Source organism: Pinus tabuliformis, chromosome 1_2, assembly GCF_031772625.1.
Source record: "Pinus tabuliformis cultivar Carrire ecotype Pingquan chromosome 1_2, CPIR1, whole genome shotgun sequence".
Classification (NCBI taxonomy): Eukaryota; Viridiplantae; Streptophyta; class Pinopsida; order Pinales; family Pinaceae; genus Pinus; species Pinus tabuliformis.
The window spans coordinates 925,465,386-925,492,668 of record NC_142298.1 but is presented as its reverse complement, the minus strand read 5'-3'; the positions used below and the strand labels follow the sequence as shown (position 1 = coordinate 925,492,668).

Here is a 27,283-nt window from a genome sequence, read left to right as displayed (position 1 = left end):
TTGTCCTCTGTTCCCTTGCATCTGCAATTCTCCCAATATTCTGCTGTACTTTATCTTTGTGTGCTTACTGTTTGTCACCATTCACCTATATACACACCTTCAAAACATAACTCTGTTCTAAATTCTTTTCAAAGAAATTTTCACATAGAATTTCTTTGTGCTGCTTTAATATCAAATGTTTCAGCCACAATTCTGCTCTGATACCAAATGACGCAGGAAAAACCTGTAATACCCATAATATGCATATAAAATGCAGAATCTCATCTATCCTAGGAATTTCAATGACCTACCTAACCAAATCTTCATAAGTTAAGGTTTAAGGCCCCTTAATTGAATCTCATGCGGAACGAGTTAATAACTAACCCCAGTCTGATCCTTAGTTAATCCTGTTTCGTGGAACCTTATAACTCAACCCTTCAACCTTTATAACAACTCTGGTTAATTCTATACCCACACATATTAACCAAACCCCACTCTACGTGCCAACTCGTCATATATCGCAATTGCGAAGTTTCGAAGGACTCAATAGAATTTTCATTAAGAGCTCCTGATTTGCGATATGCGATTGCCCTTTCCACCGTTGATTTTGTCCACCAGATCAACGACTGTCGCAATATCGCATCACACCAACATGTGACTTCATCGCATTCCTAAGACTCCTCCTCTCGCATGCGATATGCGATAACACAACCAGACTTCAAATAAAATAAAACCGCACCTATAACCTTCTCAGGTCCGCTCTAGCCCAAGCCTTATCACTTCAATCTCCATCGTCGATCTTACCTTTAATCTGACGGTTGATGTCTTTCCCGATCAACAGAGCTGCTCAGTGATCCTGCACTCTAGATCAAAACCCATTTGATCCGACGGTCCACAACGATATCGCACAGACCACTTGCATGACGTTTAACTGGCCTTACGGAGCCGATAAGGATTATAAAACCTTAATCTATAAATGATCTGGTCCACCCTTGAAGTTAAAGTCCGATCTCTTTATGGCTCGATATCCGTTGGATGACGGAGGCCATCAAATTCTACGGTCTGCGGCCTTTCAACTAGCACGCGGGTTATCAGCAAACTTAACCCCGTAGTTGACTGTGACGTAAGCGTTGACTGTGGGATCGACGGTTAAAATCTAGTGCGGGCCTTCAACCACGATCAAGGCATCCTGTACTTTCCAACCCCTTTGTGGTTGATAATCACCGCCGATCTGACGATCCAGATCGATTCCCACCGTTCACCTTCCGCAAGTACTTGGATTTAATCTCTGCCGTTCATTTCTTTTACTTATGTGGCACAACTTAATCCTGGTCGCCCATCGCTTTCAGCCTCGTTCGTTCATCTTTTGTTAAAATTGGCAACCAGGGCAAAACTTCATGTGGGTCATCTTATTCATGGCTAATAATAAGCCGATCTACAACTCATGTAGGCTCAGAAGCCCAACAGTCGCATCTATTCACCCACCAACGTTGTGTATAAATATAAGAGGAATTTTCCTCATTTGGACTCACTCATCTCATCACATCTCTCTCTCTCTACTGCACAGATATGAGTCTCTTCTCTACTGCGCTGAAATGGGTCTCTCTCTCTCACACATGTGAAGCCGGAAGCTGTTGAATTTGAAGCTGCAACTGCAGAAGTAAAGATTGACTTGTGTGGCCTAGAAGATCTCCTCTTTGGAACTGCGCTGTAGGTTCATTTGAACCTCTTTTGAAAGCCGCAACTTTTGGTGGTGGAATGAAGTCAATCCGACGAACGGTTTGCAAGATATTGACTACCCTAGTTTGAAGCCGAAAACTGCTGAAACTGAAGCTGCAACTGCAGAAGTAAAGATTGACTTGCGTGGCCTAGAAGATCTCCTCATCTGAACTGCGCTGTAGGTTCATTTGAACCTCCTCTGGAAGCCGAAACTTTTGGTGGTGGAATGAAGTCAATCCGACTGTCGGTTTGTGAGATATGGTTTGCCCTAGTTTGATAATGAAGCCGCTAATGCTGATGCTACTGATCTAGGGTTTGCTACTGCTGATATGAATCAGATTTATTGTACTATTTCTCTCTGCTGAATTATTGAAGATAAAAGAAGGTTTGATCAAAGGGTTTCCCCACACATTGTGGGGTTTGTCCCTGGCTAGCTGCCACATCTTGTGTCTCTTGTCTTGGCTTGTTTTCTGTCGATCGTTTAATGTTCTATCTGCACTTTACTTTATGTACATGTGATTGTTAATCGGTGGAATATAATAAGAAAAAGAAGTAAACTGTTATAAGCATAGATACCATAACTTAACATGGTATCAGAGCTGAGGTGAAGACAAAGCCCAAGCAAGAGCAAGAGCAATCATTGAAGAGAAGATTGGCAAGGCTATCCTAAAAGAATTATGGGGTCCTCAACACTCTTTCCTGCCGAAGACAAGCTCCGTGAGAAAGCTGACTATCACGGATGGAAGATGTCTATCGATCTAACCCCAGAAGATCCAAGAGTGCTGGACCATGTAAGAGGCAATATTGTTGAGCCTCCATCAAATGCATTCGCTGCTGCATGGAACAAATGGAAAACCAAAGAAGTCAAAATAGAAGATCATCCGGGACTCTATCGACTAGCACTTGGTGGCCTACATCTCTGAACTGGACACCTCCAAGGAAATCTACGACAGACTGGTGAGTTTATTTAAAGTTAATGATGCAAATCAAGTTTTGTTTCTTAGAAATAAGTTGAGGGAAATCAAGAAGGGTAAAGATGAAAGTATGCAAGCATACTTCTTAAGAATCACCGAGATCAAGGACGGTCTCCTATCTATTGGGGAAACCATTACTGACAGAGAAATGGCACTCACAACTCTTGGAGGATTACCATCTGAATGGTATGTGTTCAGGACTACTCTTCTGAACAATAATGTAATTCCTAGTTTCGAGGAATTAATGGCTAGATGCATTCAAGAACAAACAAGGGTAGAAGAGCAGGAAATGCCCTTGCCTAAAGGTCCTCCTGCTGCTTTTTCTTCTCATGCAAAGAAAAGAAATAATTCCGGGACTAAATCAAAAGGAAAGGCTGGACCTAAGGCTAGAAGAAAATGACGATGTTACATTTGTGATAAAGCAAGTCACTATGTATGAGGTCATGAGCATCATGGTAAATGAGATCATGGACATAAAGGGCAACATGAGATCATGGACATATAGGATAGCATGATGATGATGCACACTAGTTTGAGCAGCATTATGATGGATAAAATCATGGACATGGGCAGCATGATGATAATCATGATTAGAGAAGCATGGTATAGTATGCAGTGGTGCAACTCGAAATCCCTCTGATGGCAATCAAAGGAATGACAAATTCAACAACAAAGGTAAGAGGAGAGCTGGGAATCAAGGAAGAGGACAAGCATTCAAGAAGGCTAGAAATTCCAGGATGTATGAAATGCACCTAACCTCAAAAAGAACCTAGTGTCCATCACGGCAACGGAAGACAAAGGCTACAAGGTAACCTTCAGCGATGGCAAGGTACGTATATGGAAAAATAATGTTAAATATGCCTTTACACTTGGGTTTAGTTTTGATTCATTATATCAGGTCGATGGAAGTCTACTAGGTGTCATGTCTTATGACACATCTCTTCAGTCCGAACTTTGGCATCGGAGGTTTACCCACCTTCATTACAAAGCTCTACTCGATGTAGTTAAGATGGTAACAGGGATGTCCGAATTCCAAGTAGAGAAAGAAGGTGTATGTCCGGGATGTGCCAAAGGAAAGCTCAAAAGGGGACCATTCCCCTCAAGCCAAAGCAAGACCTCCGATATATTACAATTGGTTTACTCAGGCATACCTGAGGTTGGCATTAAGAGGGATACTACTACACCACATACTCCTGAGCAGAATGGTGTGGTGGGAAGGAAGAACCACACGATGATGGAAGCTGTCCGGTGTTAGGATATTCCGACACATAGGATATAGTTAAATTCAACTTGGTCTAGTATAGAGTTAGGTATAGAGTTAGGTAAAGTGTCTTTCTTTACCGTTGTACATTTTGTAACTTACAATTCGACGGTCACGATATGTAGTGATCCGACGGTTCACTTTCACCTTGGTATTACCGACACTTGGTCCGTGGCTTGACACCCAATTGGTCCATGAGTTCTATTTAAAGCGCATGGAGGGTCATTGTTCGGGTACTCTGTGCATGAGAGAAGCTTATGTAAATTTTCATTCTTTGATTAATAAATTGCCTGTAGTAGCCACGTTGGCGCAGGCCATGGACTGTTTCCCTCCTTGCACTTTGAGGGTTTTATCCACGTCAAAAATACTGGTGTATTGATTTGAGATCTGGTTGTGAGCGGTGTCCTTTTGGTGTTCTTTCTGAGGAACTTACCCTGTAAATTCCTACATGGTATCAGAGCTATTTGAGGGCCGCGTCCGTTGGTGATCCAAATCTGAAGCCGGTAGAACTGCATGCGGCTGTCGTTTCCTAGATCTGCTGTTTCTGATTGCTTTCGGGCCGAGAGGACTGCTCTGTTGCGTTCGGAGCATCTATTCCAGTGAGGAACCCCTTTCGTTTCACGCGAAAAGGTTTCCGGTAGCCCTAGCTGCGTCATTTTTCAGATCGGGAGGTATACAGTGTTTTTTTTGCAGTTTACTGTTATTTTCTCTCTGCTTATTTCGTTTCGGTTTATTTAGCCTTTTTTTTTAACCGGATCTATACCTTTCATTTCTGCGTATGCTCTTTGCCCTGCGACTCTGTGCGATCTGGGCAAATCAGAAACAGAAAGGAAGGATTTTTCTCATGCGTATGCTCTTTTCCCTGCACCTTAGTGTGATCTCGGAAAATCAGAAACATTGAGAAAAATATTTAGTTTTTCGGCTAAAGCTAACTTTGAGATTTTTTTTTTAAAAATTTCTAGTTTTTTGGCTAAAGCTAACTTCGAGCCGCAAGGTTCGTTTTTCTTTGCATATTCGTGTTGGGTTTTGTGTTTTGTGTTTTGTAGGGAAAAAGAGCTTTCTCAAGGCAAGCACGCAAACCAAGGCCCCCCCCCCTCTCTCTCTCTCTCTCTCAAATTTTTTGTATAGATCAATTGGTTCAAAGCTATTTTAAGAGAGTAGAGGTCTTGGGTTCAAGTCTCCATTTTGTGGGGGCGGATTTTTTCATTCCCGCACATTCGCGCACTTTGCCGGCAACGTCAACAATTTTTTTTCAAAAAGCCATAACTTCTTCATCCGGAAGCCTTTTTCAGAGTCGTTTTTTTTAAAACTCCCTATTTTTTCGAGATCTATCCATTGGAACACTTACTTTCAGCATCTTCAGCTTCAGTTTTTAAAAAAAAATGGAAAGTCCATGCCAAGTCATTCTTGACAGCACTAACTACTTCCAATGGGTAGCCTACATGGAAGATTTACTTAGAAGTAAAGGTCTCTTCAGAATAGCCACAGACCAAGAGAAGAAACCAAAAGATGAAGACAAGGCTGCAAAATGGGAAAATAGACAAGATCAAGCACGTGGTTTGATAGGGATGTCTATTTCTCCTGATCTTAGATTCCACATTGCAGAACTTGAGACTCCTCATGAAGCATTAGAAAAACTCGCTAAAGTTTTTGGGATTAAAAATGAAATTAGAGCCCATCAACTTGAAAATGAGTTGCTTACTTTGGATCCTAATAATTTTTCTTGCATTGAAGATTTCTTGTCCAAATTCAAGACCCTTAGATATCTCTTGGAAGGTGTTAAAGTTAAGAAAGAAGATGGTAACCTTATTTATTCCATCCTTACTAAGTTGGGACCAGCCTACTCTGTATTTGTTTCCACTTTCCATTCTACAAGGGAAGCTTTCATTTGTCAAGGAAAAGACTACAAGGCCCCTTCCTTTGACTCCTTTTGTGATTCCTTAATAAGAAAACAAGAAAAACTCTTACACCTTGGTCTTCTTAATCTTGGAAACTCTTCCACGAAAGTGTTAGCCGCCCAGCAGCAACCAAATTCAAAGAATCCTAAGAAGTCATATCCTCAAAAGAATGGTCCTAAACCAACTCAGCCTCAAAATGAAAGATCATTTCAGCAAAATGATAAGACCAATAAAAACAAATGGAAGAAGACTGATAGACATTGTAACTTTTGTAATCGAGATGGCCACTTAGAATCTAAATGCTTTAAGAAGATGGAAGCCTTGGAAGCCGCAATGAAGAAACATAACATCCATGTGGAGCCTACTTCAACTTCAACTTCCGCAATGGCACTCTCTGCATGTCGTTGTCAATCATCTCAGTCTGGTTATGCATTAAATGTATCTTCTTCTTCTTCTCATTCTCATGAGTGGCTCATTGATTCTGGAGCCTCTTATCACATGGCCAAAAACCAAGCCATGTTTTCTTCTTTAAATGATTGTAACACCAAAAATATATATGTTGGTGATGATAGATCTCTTAATGTTGTAGGGACTGGAACTGTTCATCTAGACAATGGTCAGTTTAATGATGTATTATGTGTTCCAACCTTATCCTGCAACCTTCTATCTGTCTATCAGATAACTCATTCAGGTGAAGGTAAAATTGTTGAATTTTCACCTCATGATGTTGTAATCAAGGATCTAAAAGATCCTAAACAGATTCTAGCTACTGGTCTTGCTGATGATTCCACAAGGTTGTATAAGTTTCACAACTTTGGGTCATCCAGTCTTCCCTCAGTATTTGTTGCTCATAATGATGAAGTGAGCAAACTTTGGCATGAGCGATTTGGTCACTTAAACTATCGCTCCCTTCAGCATCTATGTAAAGAAAATATGGTGACAGGTCTTCCTATGGTATCTTGCAGAGATGGTGTTTGTTCCGGATGTGTACTCGGAAAACATCATCGGGACAGTTTTGACAAACGTGCCTCTTGGCACGCCTCAGCCCCTTTACAGCTTGTGCACAGTGATTTATGTGGTCCTCTTCCTGTTGCTTCATTCTCTGGCTGCAAGTACTTCTTAACTTTCATTGATGATTTCTCCAGACGCACTTGGGTATACTTCTTAAAACTCAAGAGCGAAGTATTTAACACATTTTTGGCCTTCAAAGCCTTTGTTGAAAAACAATCTGGACATCAAATTCTTAAGCTAAGAACTGATAATGGTGGAGAATATGTTAAAAACACATTCATCAACTTTTGCACCGAAAATGGAATTCAAATGCAACATACTGTTCCATACACTCCACAACAAAATGGTGTAGCTGAAAGGAAAAATCGCACCTTAAAGGAAATGGCTAATTGTATGCTGCAATCTAAAGGACTCAGTCTTAGTTTTTGGGCCGAAGCAATTAATTGTGCAAATTATATAATCAATCGCACTCCTACTAAGGTTCTAGAGAATATCACTCCAGAAGAAGCTTGGAGTTCCATTAAACCAGATGTAAGTCACTTTCGTGTGTTTGGAAGTGAAGCATGGGCCCATATTCCAGATGAAAAGCATAAAGCTTTAGAACCTAAGAGTGAGAAATGTACTTTTGTTGGATATTCTGAAGATGTAAAAGGTTATAGACTTATTCCATTTAAGTCCAAAAATGTTATCATTAGAAGAGATGTAAAATTTGATGAAAATAAATCGGCCTGCGAGCCTAGTCCGGCGGATGTGCCACCTCTTCCTATCTCTTCTACTTTTGAAAACATTTCTTCTTCAGATGATGAAAGCGAGGATGATAATCCTCCCCCACCTTCTCAGGATCCTCAACTTCCAAGATGGGTCCGTGCTACTCGGGATGCAGCAGGTGATCTTGCCGGTGATCCTACAGATCAACGACGTACACGTTCTCAGTTTGAAAGAGCCTCTTCTTTACTGGCTCAAGCTCCAGTAAATCATGATCCTGACACTTTTGCAGAAGCTTCAGGCCATCCACATTGGGAAGCAGCTATGAATGAAGAATATCATTCATTGATGACAAATGATACATGGGATCTTGTTCCTCTACCAAAGGGACGCAAACTTGTTAGATGTAAATGGGTTTACAGAACCAAGTATGGACCAGATGGGAAAGTTGATAAACATAAAGCTCGTCTCGTTGCTAAGGGCTTTTCACAGGTTGAAGGCATTGACTACACTGAAACCTTCTCCCCTGTTGCCAAAATGAACTCTATCCGCCTTGTTCTTTCCCTTGCTGCCTCTTTAAATTGGGAAGTCCATCAGATGGATGTTAAATCTGCCTTCTTGCATGGGGACTTGCATGAAGAAATCTATATGGAACAACCCATTGGCTTCATCCAAACAGACTCCAGCCTTGTTTGTCGACTTAAGAAATCCCTTTATGGTCTCAAGCAAGCTCCTCGGGCTTGGTATGCCAAAATGGATAGCTTTCTTTTAGAATCTGGCTTTTCTAGGTGTCATTCTGACAATACTGTCTACACCAAGAAAGTGGGCACCTCTCTTATCATCCTTGTTCTTTATGTTGATGATCTTATCCTTACTGGTAGTGATCCCAACCTTATAAACCATGTGAAGTCCAGCCTTAAAAAGAAATTTGAAATGACAGACTTAGGACACTTACACTATTTTCTCGGTCTTCAAGTCTTGCAATCCAAGGAGGGTATTTCCCTTTCCCAGTCCAAGTATGCTTGTGATATTCTTCGTCATTTTCACATGGAAGACTGTAAGCCAGCCCCTTCTCCCTTTCAGTCTGGAGTCAAACTTTCAGTCTCTTGTACTTCTCCTGAAGTTGATGCTACCTTATACCGTCAACTTGTAGGAAAACTCTTGTATTTAACCCATACTCGTCCTGATCTTTCCTTTGCTGTTGGCCTTGTTGCTCGTTTTATGCAAAACCCCCGTGAAAGTCATTGGAAAGCAGCCAAAAGAATACTTCGTTATGTTCGAGGTACAGTACAGTTTGGGATTCATTACAGTGCCAAAGCAGCTCCTCTATTAGTTGGTTTCACTGATTCTGATTGGGCTGGTGACCCTGATGATCGGAAGTCTACTGCCGGTTATGTCTTCACTCTTGGTTCAGGACCTATTACATGGGCTTGCAAGAAACAGGCTGCCATTTCTCTTTCGTCAGCAGAAGCAGAGTATCGTGGTGCCGTGGAAGCTAGTAAGGAAGCCTTGTGGCTTCGTCAGATCCTATCAGAGTTTGGCTTTGAGCAGCAGCATCCAACCACACTTTGGTGTGATAATCAAAGTGCCATTCAGCTATGCAAAGATCCAGTCCAGCATCAGCGCAGCAAACACATTGAACTACACATGCACTTCATCAGAAAGCTCATTCATGACCATGTTCTTGAAGTGCAATATTGTTCAACAGATGATCAGGTTGCAGACATCTTCACAAAGGCTCTCACAGAGGCGAAGTTCACTAAACTTCGATATATGCTTGGAGTTCAGGAAGTTGTCACTAAGGGGGGATAGGCTCTAGTGCCTCCTTCCTTCTCCTATTGTGTCATATTTGTAAATCCTTCAATCCTATCCCAAGTTGTTCTTAAGGGGGGATGTTAGGATATTCCGACACATAGGATATAGTTAAGTTCAACTTGGTCTAGTATAGAGTTAGGTAAAGTGTCTTTCTTTACCATTGTACATTTTGTAACTTACAATCCGACGGTCACGATATGTAGTGATCCGATGGTTCACTCTCACCTCGGTATTACCGACACTTGATCCGTGGCTTGACACCCGATTGGTCCATGAGTTCTATTTAAAGCGCATGGAGGGTCATTGTTCGGGTAATCTGTGCATGAGAGAAGCTTATGTAAATTTTCATTCTTTGATTAATAAATTGCCTGTAGTAGCCACATTGGCGCAGGCCGTGGACTGTTTCCCTCCTTGCACTTTGAGGGTTTTAACCACGTCAAAAATACTGGTGTATTGATTTGAGATCTGGTTGTGAGCGGTGTCCTTTTGGTGTTCTTTCTGAGGAACTTACCCTGTAAATTCCTACATCCGGGCCATGCTACATGATCAAAGACTTCCAAAGTTTCTATGGGCTGAAACTACAATCACCGCCGTATATGTACAAAATCGATGCCCTCATCAAGCATTGGGTTACTAAACTCCTGAAGAAATGTTCACCACCGGTCAAAGGGAAGTCGTGATTAGTCATGATGTCACCTTTGGCAAAGATATGGCTCTCAGCAAGGTGGACAATCTGCTGACTTTGAGTAGCTCTCAAGAAGCCGACACCAGGGAACCAAAAGAAAAGGATGATGAATCAATGCCTGATGTAGAAGAACCCATGGATCCGATTGATCCTCATCCACATGGGCCTTCCTCTTCTAGGAAGAGGCCTTCATGGCTTAGGGGGATACTTGATGATGCTGAAGGACATGCTGCACCCTGAGGAACCTTCCATCAAAGTAAGAAACTTAACAGGTATCAAGGATACCTGACCATCATGAGCACGATCATACAAAATAAGCCTTCATCATTCTCAGATGCCATCAAGCATCAAGTATGGAAGGATGCTATGACCGAAGAATATGAGTCTATCATGAAGAATGATGTCTGGGAAGTAGTTCCCAGACCCCAGGACAAGACAGTTGTTACTTCCAAATGGCTTTACAAGATAAAGCCTGCAGCAGATGGAAGTACGGAAAAGTATAAGGTTCATTTTGTTGCTCGTGGTTTCTCCTAGAAGGAAGGTATAGACTATGATGTGATATTTGCACATGTTGCCAGATATACGACCATCCGCTCGATCATAGCCCTTGTCGCTTCACAAGGATGGAACCTACATCAGATGGATGTCAAGACTGCGTTCTTACATGGCTCGATCGAAGGAGAGGTCTACGTGGAGCAACCCGAAGGATTTTAGATTTATGATCGAAAATCTCATGTATGCAGGTTGAAGAAAGCTCTCTATGGGTTGAAGCAAGCACCCCGAGCATGGTATGAGAGGATCGATAGCTACTTGATGAAGTTGGGATTCACTAGGAGTGAAGCCGATCCTAACCTTTACTTTAAGGTTGAAGATGACAAGCCTCTCATACTGGTATTGTATGTGGATGACCTCTTTCTAACAGGTGCAGACCCTCTCATTCACAAATGTAAGAGGGAGCTGGCCTCTGAATTTGAAATGAAAGACCTAGGGCTGATGCACTACTTCCTAGGACTTGAAGTGTGGCAAAAGCCAGGAGAAATTTTCCTATCTCAAGGAAAATATGTGGTGAAGATATTGGAAAGATTCGGAATGGTGGACTGCAAGCCTGTAACTACTCCGATGGAGCTTGACTTTAAGAAGTTAAGCGGTAGTGCTGCTGGACCTGTTTTACGAAATGCTACCAAGTATCGGCAACTCGTCGGAGCATTAATGTTCTTAGTGAACTCCCGTCCAGATATATGCCTTACAGTCAACACGTTGAGCCAGCATATGGTTGAACCCCACCACATACACTGGATTGGTGCCAAGAATCTGCTGAGATATCTTCGTGGCACTATCACTTATGGGTTAAGATACATTGCTAGAGATGTGAGACTATTTGGATACACAGATGCTGACTGGGCAGGCAATGTGGAGGATCGTAAGAGCACTTCCGGGTGTTGTTTCTCCTTGGGTTCTGCTTCGATATAATGGATGATCAGGAAGCAGAAGTTGGTTGCCATAAGCACCGCCGAGACCATATACATATCTACAAGTATGATCTCGTATGAACCTACTTGGTTGGGGAAGCTCTTCAGTGAGCTGTTTGAACTCATACCATTGTGATTCTCTGTAACAACTAGAGGTGGATTCAATTATTGAGGAATCTCGTATTCGTCGATTGCTCTAGTAGATAGACATCATCTGGGATATGGTAAGACGATGAGCAAGGAGGCTCCATTGCATTAAGATGATGTCCAGGTCGATACACCTTGTAAAAGCCCCGAGGAAAGATCTAATCTGTGATTTTCCCAAACGACTTGGAGTCGTCAAGAAACCCTTGTACAAGGGTCCTGCATGTTGCATACATTGAGCTCTGGGAGCTCTGAGGGCTTGTGGTTCTTACTGGAGCAACATACGACCACAGGGTGACTCACCCTCCCTTGGTGGTGCGCACTGGAACAAGATGATTCACTCTCTTGTGGAACAGGATGATTCGCTCTCCTGTGTAGCAGGATGATTAGTTCTCCTGTGAGGCCTGGATTGATGTGTTCTCCATGGCGATTGTAGCAGGATTGATGTGTTCTCCTGTGAGGCCTGGATTGATGTGTTCTCCATGGCGGCCTGGATTGATGTGTTCTCCATGGCAATTGTAGCAGGATTGATGTGTTCTCCTGTGAGGCCTGGATTGATGTGTTCTCCATGGCAATTGTAGCAGGATTGATGTGTTCTCCTGTGAGGACAGGATTGATTAGTTCTCCTGTCGAGGCATCCTACCCATGTAGTCTGGGACTCATGGGAAGTACCTCTCATCTGATCAATGAGCAGGGAAATGAAGTTAGGGACCATAGTAGTACCGATGGACGCATCGTTGTAACTACCGTACTCCCTACACTAGGATGACCTCCATTGATCTGGGATCAATGATACTGGTCTGGGACCAGTGGTAGGAGTTGTACCATACTATGACGCTGACTTCGGGTCGGTTGAGACTGGTCTGGGATTAGTGGTACATACTCTGAGACTGACTTTGAGTCAGTGGAGGATGATATTGGTCTGGGACCATTGGAGTTGTACTCACTATGACGCTGAGTTTGGGTTGGTTGAGACTGGTGTGGGACCAGTGGTACATACTCTGAGACTGACTTTGAGTCAATGGAGGATGATATTGGTCTGGGACCATTGGAGTTGTAATCACTATGACGCTGAGTTTGGGTTGGTTGAGACTGGTCTGGGACCAGTGGTACATACTCTGAGACTGACTTTGAGTCAGTATGATACATCCTCGATCATTTCTTCTTCTTCATAATTCGGACAAAAGCAGAGTAGAACAGAACAATGCAAGAGCAGAGCAGAACAGAACAAAAAAAGTACAGATCAGTGCAGGGCAGAACAAGACAAAGCAGAACAGGCAAAATAGAGCAGAGCAGGGCAAGGGTCAGGCTGTACAAGGCAGTGAATTTGATGGATGAATAGTAACGACTGATAGACAGATTGCAGATGAAGTTCTCCATGGTTGAGAGGGAGTGTTAAAATTGGCAACCAGGGCAAAACTTCATGTGGGTCATCTTATTCATGGCTAATAATAAGCCGACCTACAACTCATGTAGGCTCAGAAGCCCAACAGTCGCATCTATTCACCCACCAACGTTGTGTATAAATATAAGAGGACTTTTCCTCATTTGGACTCACTCATCTCATCACATCTCTCTCTCTCTACTGCGCAGATATGAGTCTCTTCTCTACTGCGCTGAAATGGGTCTCTCTCTCTCACACATGTGAAGCCGGAAGTTGTTGAATTTGAAGCTGCAACTGCAGAAGTAAAGATTGACTTGCGTGGCCTAGAAGATCTCCTCTTTGGAACTGCGCTGTAGGTTCATTTGAACCTCTTTTGAAAGCCGCAACTTTTGGTGGTGGAATGAAGTCAATCCGACGAACGGTTTGCAAGATATTGACTGCCCTAGTTTGAAGCCGGAAACTGCTGAAATTGAAGCTGCAACTGCAGAAGTAAAGATTGACTTGCATGGCCTAGAAGATCTCCTCATCTGAACTGCGCTGTAGGTTCATCTGAACCTCCTCTGGAAGCCGAAACTTTTGGTGGTGGAATGAAGTCAATCCAACTGTCGGTTTGTGAGATATGGTCTGCCCTAGTTTGATAATGAAGCCGCTAATGCTGATGCTACTGATCTAGGGTTTGCTACTGCTGATATGAATCAGATTTATTGTACTATTTCTCTCTGCTGAATTATTGAAGATAAAAGAAGGTTTGATCAAAGGGTTTCCCCACACATTGTGGGGTTTGTCCCTGGCTAGCCGCCACATCTTGTGTCTCTTGTCTTGGCTTGTTTTCTATCGATCGTTTAATGTTCTATCTGCACTTTACTTTATGTACATGTGATTGCTAATCGGTGGAATATAATAAGAAAAAGAAGTAAACTGTTATAAGCATAGAACATACCATAACTTAACATCTTTAGATCCAACGAGTCCTGTGCATCGTTACCTCATTTCTCCGTCCTTATCTTTACTTTGTTTTTATGCCGTTTTTTCAATGTCTTTCTGTGGTTTTGGCTTCCCTCAGGGTTTTGGTCTTTTGCTGTTCTGTCACATAACTCTTTCATGAGCTTAGCTCTGCGTATTCCTTAACCACTGTCACTCCCGAACTTTACTTTGATCCTTCAATTAGATTCAACGACACGATCCTTCATCCTCACTTCTTTCTATATTCTGCCCGAACTCCACTTGCATACATATACTATTCAGAACCTCTGATTCACACATAATTTATCATTCAATACTCAAACCACACACTTACACAGTTTAGGAATTGAATATCTGTATATATATATATATATATATATATATATATATATGTAAACAAATGATTACATAATGAGACTCTTTGTCTCTCTGGCCTGATTTTCTAATCAGTGGCCTCTGTTTTCCTACCTGTCGTAGGCTTACAGTCAAACCTATCTAACTCTCTACTTGACTGACTAACTATCTAACCAGCGAACCCCTTACTATGCCTTTTAGGCTTACATTTATACAAAAGGATTCTACAACCAATTCCTGGTTTAGATCCATAATCTTCTCAACAAAATCCTGAAATCTCTTCCTTATCCCTAAGGATCCTTTCTAATCCACAAAATCATGAACTAACTCCTAATCTAAGTTTTACAATTAATTCTCAAATCTCTCAATCTCTCAACTATCCTGATTCTCTCATGATCTCTTACATTCGAGAATATTTGCTAATATGCCTCACTATACTTAATTAAATCCCTATTCTAGCTTCTGTCATTAAAATCACTCAAAACCTTAATAATTACATTAATTCAAAACATAGGAAACCAACTTCCTTGAAAACACAAGACCCCCTATGTCTACTAAGATACAATGATATTATTGAGCTAAATGCTCCTGCATCAGCCAACCTAGAGAGAAGATTGGTTCAGCTCGTGTACTTGCAGTAGTGTTAGGTGGCAACCCCCCTGGAGTCTCGATGTGTTGTCCTTTGAAGGACTAAGGAGCAGTACGATAGCGAAGGACCGACCTTGGAGGTTATTTTGACATTGTTAGATACAAAAATAATTCTTTTTACAAGTTACAATGTGCCCGATGGGGTCTTCATCATATGACAATGACTTTTTTGACTTCTTGACATTGGATAGACCCTAGAAGCACTCAATGGGTGCTTGACCTCTAAAATAAAACACCTTGAGCATGAAACCCATGCTTCAAAATAAGAATAATGATTTTTCTTTCATTTTACAATATACAACTTACAAGAATGAAAAGTACATTTCATATTTATGAAGACCGAACCTAGTTTACACATTTTTCAACAAGTAGTAGATTCAAACATAAATATAAAGATACTTGCTTGTCAAGTGAAGATGCTCCTAAATGATGATATCTTCAACTTGATGTCTTCTTGATGATGTTGCTTCCTTGATGATGTTGCTTCTTTGAGATGTGATCTTTGCTTCAATGTGAGGGAGATCATCTTGATTTCTTTGATGATAATGGCTATGCTTCTTCTTGCTTCCTTTGGATGTAGAAATGAAGAATGTTGAGACTTCAAGATGCTTCAAATATGTAGTCTTCCTTACTTTGATTGGAGGTAGGGTTCTTGAGGTCTTCTTCTCCTAGTGATGATGTGATCCTTGAGGTTAGTACTTCTCCTTGACCCTTATGTATCCTTCTTTCAAGTGGATGATCTTCAAGCTGCCTCTTCTTGTTTTGTCACGTTAGCTCTGATACCATGTTGAGAAATCTAAGGGGCAGCTAGATTAGGTGATTTCTCTTACTCTGATAACTGCTTGTGATGTTCTTTTAACTTAACTTGAGGTACTTGTTATTAACTTCTTCTTTCACTTGATTATTATGGTGTTCTCTATCATGAAACAACTACCAAACAATGAAGATCAACGAGACAAGATGACACAAAATGTACGCTGTTAGCCAGGGCCAAAACCTCTCCTCTTGAGAGGAAAACCCGTAAGAATTCTTCTCTTCTTATAGAATCTTCAAATGACGATTTCCAAGACCTAAGACCCTTGACAAAGACCCCTCCAATACCAACTCAACATTCCTTCTTGATGTACCTTCCTTACACAACTTATAACAACAAACTTTGACTTTCCAATGATAACTTCGACCCCAACAACTTCTCCAACAACTTTGACCCTAACAACTTTTCCAATAATTTTGACCCCAACAACTTTTTCCAGCAAGTTTAAACCCCAACAACTTTGACCTCCAACAACTTTGATCTCCAACAACTTTCTAGCAACTTCGTCCTCCATCAAATTTCCAGCAACTTCGTCATCCAACAATTTTTACCCAACAACTTCAGAATTTTGGTTGCACTTAAGAGAGAGAGAGAGAGAGAGAGAGAGAGAGAGAGAGAGGGACCCAAAAACTTTGACTCTAGCTTTCTTCTTGAACTTTGCTTGCCTTAGGACTTCTTCCTTTTGTAAGATCGAACTCTTTTTCTTACTTCTTCGTATGTGTTGGATGTGTGCTCCAAATGAGGTTGAATGCCTCTTATATATAGGCTCTGTTTGCCTCGACGAGACTGACTTGATTTTGATATATGCCGACTTGTTGCAGCTTGTTGACAAGGTCTTGGAGGGTCTTTTATGACTCAAATAAATTTCTTTTACATAATACAAGATGCCCAAAGGGGTCTTACATGTATGACAATGACTCTTTTGACTTGATAACTCTATGATAAACCTAGAAGCACTCAATGGGTGCTTGACCTATAAATAAATTTATCTTGAGCATGAAACCCATGCATCAAGAATGAAAATAATAAATTTATTTTCTCTTTAATATAAAATATATAAAATCATGATTACAATAAACATTATGAAGACCGAACCTAGTTACACATTTCAATATCTTTCACCTTAGCTCTGATACCATGTTGGAAAACCAAGTGCAATGTAGTTTAACAATAAATTCCTCTTCTTGATAATTAGTTGTGAATATTAGATGTGTTCTTATTTCTTCTTATGTCTTCTTCATCAAGCAATTATACAATTGTTCAATACATAAAGATCACAATGAGACAAGAGACACCAGAAATTAGGCCAGAGGCCAGGGCAAAACCCACAAGGGGAAAACCCAACAATCCTTTCCTTATAGAATCAAATCAAAATGAGAGATGTCCAAGACCAAGACCAAGACCAAACTGCCACCAAGATACCAAGTCAAAACCTTCGTCTAAGTTGCCTCCAAAAAGTCAAAGTCAATGCTGGTCAAACTTCTTCAAATGTGGTCAAACTCAGAATTTCAGTATTGCAGTAGAGGCTGAAATTTGGCCTACAATTACCTCAGAAAATTCGGTCCTTTTCCACAGAATTATTTGTCCACACATGCGAGCTGTAGTAGAGTAAAAATTTCAGTCAACAAGGAATATTCTTCTGGTTTTTTGATTTCCTTCTCTCTCCTTTGACTTGTCCACCTTATTTCTTCGTTAGGTGCAGAAGATACTATGTGATGTGATGAATGAATGGGTTCTCCAAGAGGTCGAACTGTCTCTTACATATGGCTGTCCAGGAGGGTCGAATAGTTGCCACTTGGAGAGCTAGGCCGACTTGTCCAAGGAGGGCCAACTTGGTCATCTTGTGGGCTTATGACTAAAAATAAAAATTCAAATTCTTTTTCTTATAAATGTCCAAATGGGACATGACTCAAATAAATTTTCTTGACTCAAAATAAATTCTTTTTGACTCTAAGCTTGAAGAACATGCTTTGACAAAAATATAATAAATATAGTAAGTATAGCAAGTACATCAATGATAAATTTACATTATGAAGACTGAACTAGTTACAACTTCAACATCAATGAGTTGTGTTTATTTTGTTGGCTTGTGTTCTCTTCTATGTCCGAATTGTTTATTGCTAACATAAGTTTTGTTTAAAATCCTTTGTCCGTTACATATTCATAATGGTGTTGCATGAGTTTAATCATTTTTTCTACTGTGACAGTTATGTTGGTATTAAACAACTGGTTTTTGGTGGAGCACGCTTTGGGGATTGGGAACAAGGCATGACATCTGTTGAATATGGATACAAAGTTTACAAAATTTGAACTCACTTGTACATGAGATTCCTAGATCACAGGCAGGTATTCCATTTTCAATATAGCACGTGTTGTTCGCAATTGGAGAATGAAACGGCCACAAGCATTAACATCTGGAGCCTTTGAAGAATTTTCAAAGGAGTTTCCTGACTGTAAACTAGGACACTGTGTGCCTGTTCATATCCACATCATATGCAGCTAAGATATGGCATACTGAAGGAAGATTGCTTTGCTACTTGTTTGCAGTTGCATAAGCTTTATATGTTTGAAAAGCAGATAACATTCAGTTTACGGTTTCCCATTATGAGAGATGTCATAGTTCTTTCTTCGTCTTGAGCATATCTTAGTCACGTGTTATGAAAGTACCCCATGCATTTTGGAATCAAGATGAATTATGTGGCTTTGCAGTTCATAACGAAATTGAAAGCTTAAACCTTATCTTAAATTTTCAAGTGCGATATCTAAATTTTATGTGCAATACACTATTGCTGAGATGAAAATTTACATATCCTGGAACTTGTCATTGTAGGTGTATATAACTATAGCCAAGTTTATTTGATTATTGCTGTTCAGAAGACTCTTGGCATTTATTCATTAAAATTAGATTCGTCCTCGAATTGGATGTTGGATATCTTGACATATAGTTGATATCATTGATTTTTTATGCATTTATTAACTCAAATCAGAGTTCCTCATTTCTTTTCATTTCTACAGAGAATCCCTACTCTGTTGATGGAACAACACAAGATTTGATATCCTACCAACTTTGTCATACTTTTCATACTTGGTGTTGCCTAGTAGTATAAATTGGAGAGTAAATTTGCTTTTTTGGTGAAGAAAACATTTTTTAATCTGCAGGGTACTGTTGAGAAATCCTTAGGGCAACATAGTTAGGGTTTTATTAAATTAATTTCTCTTTTTTTGACAATTTCTTGTGATGTTTCTTATTAATTCTTCTTTCCAATTATTGTATTCTTATCATCAAGACAAATGCCAAACAATGAGATCACAAACACAATAGAGAACACAAGATGTAGGTGCTCAGCCAGGGCAAAACCTCTCTTTTAGGGGAAAACCCAATTTTTTTCTTCTTCTCTTCTTTAGAACCAAATCAAATGAGACAACCTAGACCTTTTTGACCAAAACATAAACTTCCTCCATACACCAAGTTGTTGAAGAATCTAGGGCATCTGAGTTATGATAGGATTCTTCTAGCAATGCTATGAATTTGTGAAGCACTTTTACTTTTCTTGTTAACTTTATCTTCTTCTTATTATTAGTGTATGTTCTCTTACTTCATCAAACATTTACCAAAAAACACAAGAGACAAGAACACAAGATGTTGGCTCTCAGCGAAGGCAAAACCTCTCTCTCTTAGAGAGGAAAACCCTTCTTGAAATTTCTCTTATTGAAGCTTCTATTGATAAATGCCAAACCCAAGACCCTTGACAAGAATATCCTCCAAGCATAAGTGAAGCCTTTGTCCTTCTTCTTCCGGCACTTCGTTCTTCTTCCGACAACTGATAGTAGTCCTAGTTATGCTTGCTCTAGAAGAGATATTCCTCTTTGATCCTTAGTAGACTCTTTTACTTATGAAGGGTACCTTATCCGTTATCCAATCAAGCTCTTTCTTGAGATATAGTTGCAGGTCTGATATGACAGCAGTGAGGCCCTAATTCTTCGCATATGTGAGGGGATTCCTTCTAAAAACTTATGTTAAATTCCTCTTTCTTCCTTCGCTTGTGTGGTCTCCTTCTTCGCTTGAGTGAGAGGCCTTATAGGCCTTCTTATCTAGACCAACCGACGAGATTATATGACTGTGATAGAATGGCTGTTATGACAGCAGAGAAAGCCTCCTTTCTTCACACGTGTGACTGTAATAGGCTTTAAGATAGCCCTATTACACTTCGGTCTTCTTCCTTCTTTCTTCGCTGCCCTTGGAGACTCTTCTTTCGTCCTTCTAGTACCCTTGTCTTGTCTTCTACCTTCGCTGATTTCAGGGGTGAATGTCGTTGCTTTGGAGGGGTGATATGACCCGTATATATAGAGGTCTGCTCCCTCTTTTAGTCCGACTTGATGACTTGAGGCTGACTTGTCTTTTATGCTTTAGATTGCTTCCTTTTGTGATGTCATTGCATGGAGGAGTCTTGTGACTTGGCTTGGAGGTATTTCTTGGACTCTAATACATAAATATACATGGTGTAACATGCCCTTAAGGGTCTTCAATATTTATTTTGACTCTTTGACTTCCCTATAGCACTTTGACATGTGCTAGACCTATGCAATGAGCAAGAAACTCATTGATATAAATAACAAAAATAATATTTCTTTTCTTTTATAAAAGATCAAAATTACATTTATGAAGACCGAACCTAGTTACACTTTCTTCAACACAAGTCAGCCCTTAACACAAACTCTTCAAATCAAAGCATTTAAAAACTTAGCTTCTTCCTTACAACTCTTGAAATTCGACCTGTACCTTCGGCCCCTGCAACTTGCCTCAGATCCTTCGCACGTGTGTCACAAAAACACAAATTTTTGGTCTTCTTTGCTTGATAAACTTTTCGTCCTTCTTTGCTTGAGTTGTCTCTTGTTCGCATCCCTTTCTTGACATCTTTTGCACTTCTAACTGCAGATCGAGTTGTCGCTTGGATGATGATAACAATAGGTCGAGTGCTCCTTTTATTTATAGTCTTTACAAGGTGGACAAATCCCTTCATGAGGCCGACGAGATAGTTGAAGGAGCCGACTTGGTGGAGGAGGGACAAGACAATTTTATTACATAAATCCTTTTCTTTCTTGACACCAAAAGCCAAAGAAGGGTCTCGAATATAATGATAATGACAAAGACTCAAGACACAAACCTAGAAGCCTTCAATGGAGGCTTGACCTAGAAACAAAACACAGAGCATGAAACCCATGCTCATAAAAATATTTTTTCTTTTATCATAATTTTCTTTTTTTTACATCGTGAGTAAAGTACAATTATGAAGACCGATACTAGTTATTGTTGAAATGTGTAACTAGGTTCGATTTTCATAAATATGAAATGTACTTTTGATTTTTTTAAATTGTAAAAAGAAAAATATTTTGGAGGTCAAGGTCTTTTTATTTAGAGTTCAAGCACCCATTGAGTGCTTCTAGGGTTTGTACTAGAGTCAAGAAGTCAAAAGAGTCATTGTCATATGAAGAAGACCCCATTGGGCACATTGTAACATGTCAAAAGAATTATTTTTTTATTTAAAAGTGTCAAAATGCCCTCCAAGACCAAGTTGGCTTGGCAGCTAAGAATTTGACCTCATTAGGGAATGTCATACTCCTTGGAAGCCTATAAATAGGAGGGAACTCGACCTCCTATGGACAGTCACTCACTTCTCCTCATCTAAGTGAAGGAGAAGCAGAAGAAGGCTAGTGAAGAGGGAAGAAGGACAAAGGACAATGGTTTGGGTTATTTATCTCTCTCTTTCTCACATGTGCGAAGAAGGAAGGCTAGGGTTTTGATGCTGCAAGATAAAGTTGAGGAAATTGTAGAAAGAAGGTCGAAAGAAGGCCTATTAGGTCAATTGCAAGCCTTAGGAGGAACCCAAGCGAAGGTCAAAGGAAGCCTCGAAAGCCCTGAAATTGTTCACATGTGTGGAAGCAGTAACTGTTGCAGGGGCCAAAAATTTCAGACCTGTAGTGGAGGCTGAAATTCTATAACTGGGGGTCGAAGTTGTGCAGTTAGAAGAGATTTGATTGGGTTTGACTTGGACTGAGGAAGTGTTGATTTTGGGTAGCATCGGATGTGCTCTAGCCACGAAATTTGGTGGAGAGGTTAGGGCACATGAGATCTCCAAAACCCAGAAAGGGTTTGGGCAGATTCTAAACAGATCGGGAGATATTAAAATAATTAATATTTTTAATGGAGTCCCTAAGTCTAAACTTAGGGAAAATAAAACATTAATGTGTATCAATATGAATCTGTGTTAGAGTGGTCCAAAAGACATGGATCAAGCTAGATCTAATCTTAGCCGTTGATTAGGGACTTAATCTCGGCCGTTGAGATGTCAATAGGAAAAGTATAAGAGGAGGCTTGAGGGTCACTTGGAGAGTACACTAGATGATCAGTCATTTTATTCTCTAGAGCGAGGTTTGCTAAGAGAGATAGAATCAGTGATTGGGAGAGCAGCTGAGGGGCATTGAGTATAGAGAGAAACAAAGAAGGCAGAGATTATGCTAGGAGAGGGGCCGACGCAGTCCAGTTTGGGCAGACGTTGGGGTTGCAGAGCAATTTTGTGCTGAGGAGCTGCTGGAAGGATTTTCCGGGGTTTCAGCCAGGAGATTTCTCTCAAACTGTGAGATATAGTTGCTAAGGAAATTCTCCATTGGGTAGGCCAGTTTCGACACCCATACTGTACTCGAATATTGCTTAATAAGAAAACCCTCAGATAGCTGCACCGGTTTTCTCGCATTCGGTTTTTCTAGGGACATTGGTCCAAAAATAATGGTGTCATGTGGTGTGTTTGTTCTTGTTTCTTTTAGTTGCTGATCTGTAATATGTTGAGCATGCACTAGTGTTTATTTTCAGTATTTACTTTGTAAATAACTTGTTAAAGAAAAAATAACAAGTAGGTAGGAATAAATCAGGAAAAGTACATGGAGGGTTTCTAAGCTAAGTAAACTTAGAAACTTCAACATGGTATCAGAGCGTGATTGCAGATCGCAGGAGGACTAAGAGACATTAGCTGAGTGGAGCAATAGCAATAGAAAACAGCTGTCCCGAGGTAACAAACGCTGTTTCTAGAAGCACAAAGGCTAAGAAGTGTGACGCTGAGCTAGCTAGAGCCACATAGAAGAAATCGGGAGCGTGTAGAGCCTCAGAGAGGCCAGCGTTGTTGACACCAGAGGGCTGACGCAGGGCATCCTAGGGCTGACGCAGACCCATCTGGGGTGACGCAGAGCCAGCGTGGGGCAGAGAGGGGCTGACACAGTTCACAGAGAGGCAGTTGTTGGAGTCTAGAAGGCTGCAGAAATATTGCAGAGTGGAGCTGGTGAGGCACTGTAGTCAGAACAGTACTTGACGGAGAAGGGCAGAGGAGTTGTTACTGAGGGTTTCTAGCCGAGAAACCTGGATTAGCAGTGCAGTTGCACAACATGGTTAGAGTAGGGGGTATCTCGACAAGCGACAGAAGGATTTCCAGGAGGGAAATCAGGGCTCAGAGGGAGTCTAGAAGAGAACTTCCAGACGGGAATTAGAGACTCAGAGGAGTCAAACAGAAAACTTTCAGGAGGGAAGTAGAGGAGCGTCATGGCACTACACGAGGTAAGAGACCAGGATAGACTGGACGGAGCATCGAACTTCGTAGTCTGGAAGGCCAAAATCTTATCAGTGCTTGACAGGAATCGTGTCAAGAACTTCGCCTTGAAGGTTATAGCTATCCCAGTCGAGCCCAATGATAACGACAAGTACGAAGAGCCGATGGCGAGGGCCAAGTGCATTATCCTTGACGGGATCAAGGATCATGTGGTACCACAAATAGCCGAGAAGGAAACGACTGTTGAGATGTGGGAGGTTCTCAAGAACCTATGCCAGTGTACTTCTGTGTAGAGAAGAATGCTACTCGAGAACCAGAAGAGGTCGTATCAGATGAAGAAGGGCCAATCGATTGACAACTTCCTCGGAGGACTGAATGAGATTTGAGACCAGTTGACTGCTATAGGAGCGACACCAGATCAGGAGCTTATGGTGAGGACAACCCTGAATGCTGTCTCAGAAGATTGGGAAGTGTTTGTCCAAAGCATCCTAGGCAGAGGGACTCTCCTACCTTGGGATGAGATGTGGGTAGCTCTTCACTAGGAAGAGATCGGACGACAGTCGAAGACAGGTAGCAGCGACAAAGGGATCCAAGTTCAGTAGGAGGAGGAGGATGTGGCCCTAGCATCTGAGGGAAAGCAGGAGAAGCAGAAGAAGAAAGATCTCTCCAAGATCAAGTGCTTCCACTGTGGGGAGATGGGACATTATGCGACCCAGTGCCCAAGGAAGAAGAGTAAGGGAGAGTCTTCCGAGACTAAGGCAGCGCTAGCACGAGTATAGAAGGAAGTTTTGACAGACGATGATTGTGTCATGAGTGCACACACACCACTTGAGCAGAAGTGGGGAGACATTGATCTATAGTTAGGTGGACTACAAGCGATGAGGGGTAGGATCCTCGAGGTACCCAACCTCTTGGATTAGACCTTGCTACGGGAGCCCCAACGAGGAGTAGTAGGATTGGCTGAGTGGGTAGAGACGAATGCGGATAGAGCAACAGAGAGAGCTACAGTGAAGGAGTCCCGAGACAGCGCAAAGCTGGTAGGCTGCAGCAGTGCGAGAGGCACAGGAGTGTTGCACTAGTGCAGGAAGGCACAGAGAGGTGTGCAACAGTGCGAGATGCAGGGAGTTGTTGCAGCAACACAAAGGTCAGAGAGAGGGAGCACTTGTCAGCGACAGAGGGAGCTTCAACATCAGTGGGTGTTTCTAGCCCAACAGGGAGGTTAGTTGGGAGATTAATTACTTCTCAGTAACTGAGTTGTGGTGCAGCAGTGAGTAACATGATGCAACATGATGAGAGGAGGTGGAGTGCAGATGCAGTGTTGGGAGAAAGGACCAACAACAACACAGATGTAGAGGGAGTTGCAGTGCAGATGCATTGTTGGGAAGAAGGGCCAACAACAACACAGATGCAGAGGGAGCTGTCGTACAAATGCAGCAGTGGCAGTAGCAGAACCATGGGCAACAGTACAGGAGGCAGCAGTGCAGAGGATGTTGGGCAGAAAGGCCTAGCATTAACATAGGTACTGATGCCGGATGATCAGAGTAATATACAATGAGGAGTATTACTAGAGCACAATCCTCGCTAAGAGGGAGTGTTGACTTGGGGTAGCATCGGATGTGCTCTAGCCACGAAATTTGGTGGAGAGGTTGGGGCACATGAGATCTCCAAAACCCAATAAGGTTTTGGGCAGATTCTAAATAGATTAGGAGATATTAAAATAATTAATATTTTTAATGGAGTCCCTAAGTCTAAACTTAGGGAAAATAAAATATTAATGTGTATTAATATGAATCTGTGTTAGAGTGATCCAAAAGACATGGATCAAGCCAAATCTAATCTTAGTTGTTGATTAGGGACTTAATCTCGGCCGTTGAGATGTCAATAGGAAAAGTATAAGAGGAGGCTTGAGGGTCACTTGGAGAGTACACCAGATGATCAATTATTTTATTCTCTAGAGCGGAGTTTGCTAAGAGAGATAGAATCAATGATCGGGAGAGCAGCTGAGGGGTATTGAGTATAGAGAAACAAAGAAGGCAAAGATTGTGCCGGGAGAGCAGCTGAGGGGTATTGAGTATAGAGAAACAAAGAAGGCAAAGATTGAAGGAGGGTGACGCAGAGCCAGCAAGGGCTGATGCAGGGCCATGCAGAGGCAACCAAGTGTTGCGTAGAGCACAAGAGGGGCCAGCGCAGCTGACGCAGAGGCTCCCAGAGTTGACACAGGGTCTCCTGCGGCTGACGCAGGCCAAGAAAAGCTGACGCAGGGCCAACGTGAGACAGAGAGTTGCTGACGTAGTCCAGTTTGGTCAGAGGCTAGGGTTGCAGAGCAGTTTTGTGCTGAGGAGCTACTGGAAGGATTTTCCGGGGTTTCAGCCAGGAGATTTCTCTCAAACGGTGAGGTATAGCTGCTAAGGAAATTCTCTGTCGGGTAGGCTAGTTTCGGCACCCAGACTGTACTCTTATATTGCTTAATAAGAAAACCCTTAGATCACTGCACCAATTTTCCTGCATTGGGTTTTTCCGGGGACCTTGGTCCAAAAATAATGGTGTCATGTGGTGTGTTTGTTCTTGTTTCTTTTAGTTGTTGATCTGTAATATGTTGAGCATGCACTGGTGTTTATTTTCAGTATTTACTTTGTAAATAACTAGTTAAAGAAAAAATAACAAGTAGGTAGGAATAAATAAGAAAAAGTGCATGGAGGGTTTCTAAGCTAAGTAAACTTAGAAACTTCAACAGGAAGCACATCATCAAGAAAGTCAAACCAACAAGAAAGTCAGACTTGGTCTTGGAAGGGTGTTGGTCTTGGTCTAAAGGTCTTGGAATTAGTCATTTGAAGAATCTATAAGAAGAGAAGAGATTTATGGGTTTTCCTCTCAAGTGGAGAGGTTTTGGCCCTGGCTTGGAACCTACATTCTATGTTCTTCCGTATTGTTGATCTTCCTTTTTTGGTAGTTGTTTGATGATAAGAAACACATGATGATAAGAGAAGAAGTTAAGAATCAAGAAAAATAAAAATACATCACAAGTAGTTATCAAGTTTAAGAGAAATCATCTTAGTTGTAGCCCTTTAGATTTCTCAACAGGGTATCAGAGCTACAATTGGCTAAGGGCATGATGATAGTCCCATATAATCCTGAACAAAATGGAGTTGCCAAACAAAAGAATCAATCAATTGAGGAAAGTGTTAGAGGCATGTTACATGATCAGGACTTGCCTAAATTTTTGTGGGGTGAAGCAAAAAAAATTGCTGTGCATGTTCAAAATCAAAGTCCCACAGATCACTAGACAACATGACTCCTGAGGAAGCATTCACTGGGAAGAAACCAAGCGTAGACCTTCTCTGAATATTTGGCTGTCCTATCTATATTCACATTGCAAAAGATAAGAGAGAGAAGTTGGATTGTACAAGTATGAAGGGAATATTTCTTGGCTATAGTAACACTTCAAAGACATATAAGATCTACATAAAGGAAGGGCACCGAATAGAAGTAAGCCGAGATGTGATCTTTGACGAAAATATTGCATTCAAGAAATCAAAGGACCTCCCGATTGACTCTGATGATGAAGAACTTGCAATATTTGAAGAAGAATGGACTAGGGAGGAAGAGGATTCAAGTCATGAAGAAGTAGGTCCCATTTAACCTGTGCCACAAGTTATCATCCACGAGAGTAGAAAGAGACCTAATTGGTTAAAGTCTATTCTTCTAGATGCAGAGGGACATTGAGTAGTAGCCAAGGGTACGTAACTGATCCACCCAACTTCTGACATCCCTGTCAGGCTAGAAACACACCCGATGCTGAAGCTCTCTCTGCCGCTAACATGTGCTCCTTCTACTGACCTCTGCGCTGTTGCAACAACTCCTTGCA

At 41.3% G+C, this 27,283-nt stretch overlaps 1 protein-coding gene across 2 annotated transcripts in view; it reads left to right on the top strand.

The window, feature by feature from the left end:
• The window catches only part of LOC149208983 (uncharacterized), a 228,780-nt gene extending 209,985 nt beyond the window's left edge, over positions 1–18,795 (top strand). For both annotated transcript variants that reach the window (XM_089396230.1, XM_089396231.1), the window contains one exon: positions 18,031–18,795. In XM_089396230.1, the coding sequence (XP_089252356.1) occupies positions 18,031–18,095 (65 nt within the window). In that variant the 3' untranslated portion in view covers positions 18,096–18,795. The remainder of the gene's footprint in view (positions 1–18,030) is intronic.
• The last annotated feature ends 8,488 nt before the right edge of the window (positions 18,796–27,283 follow it).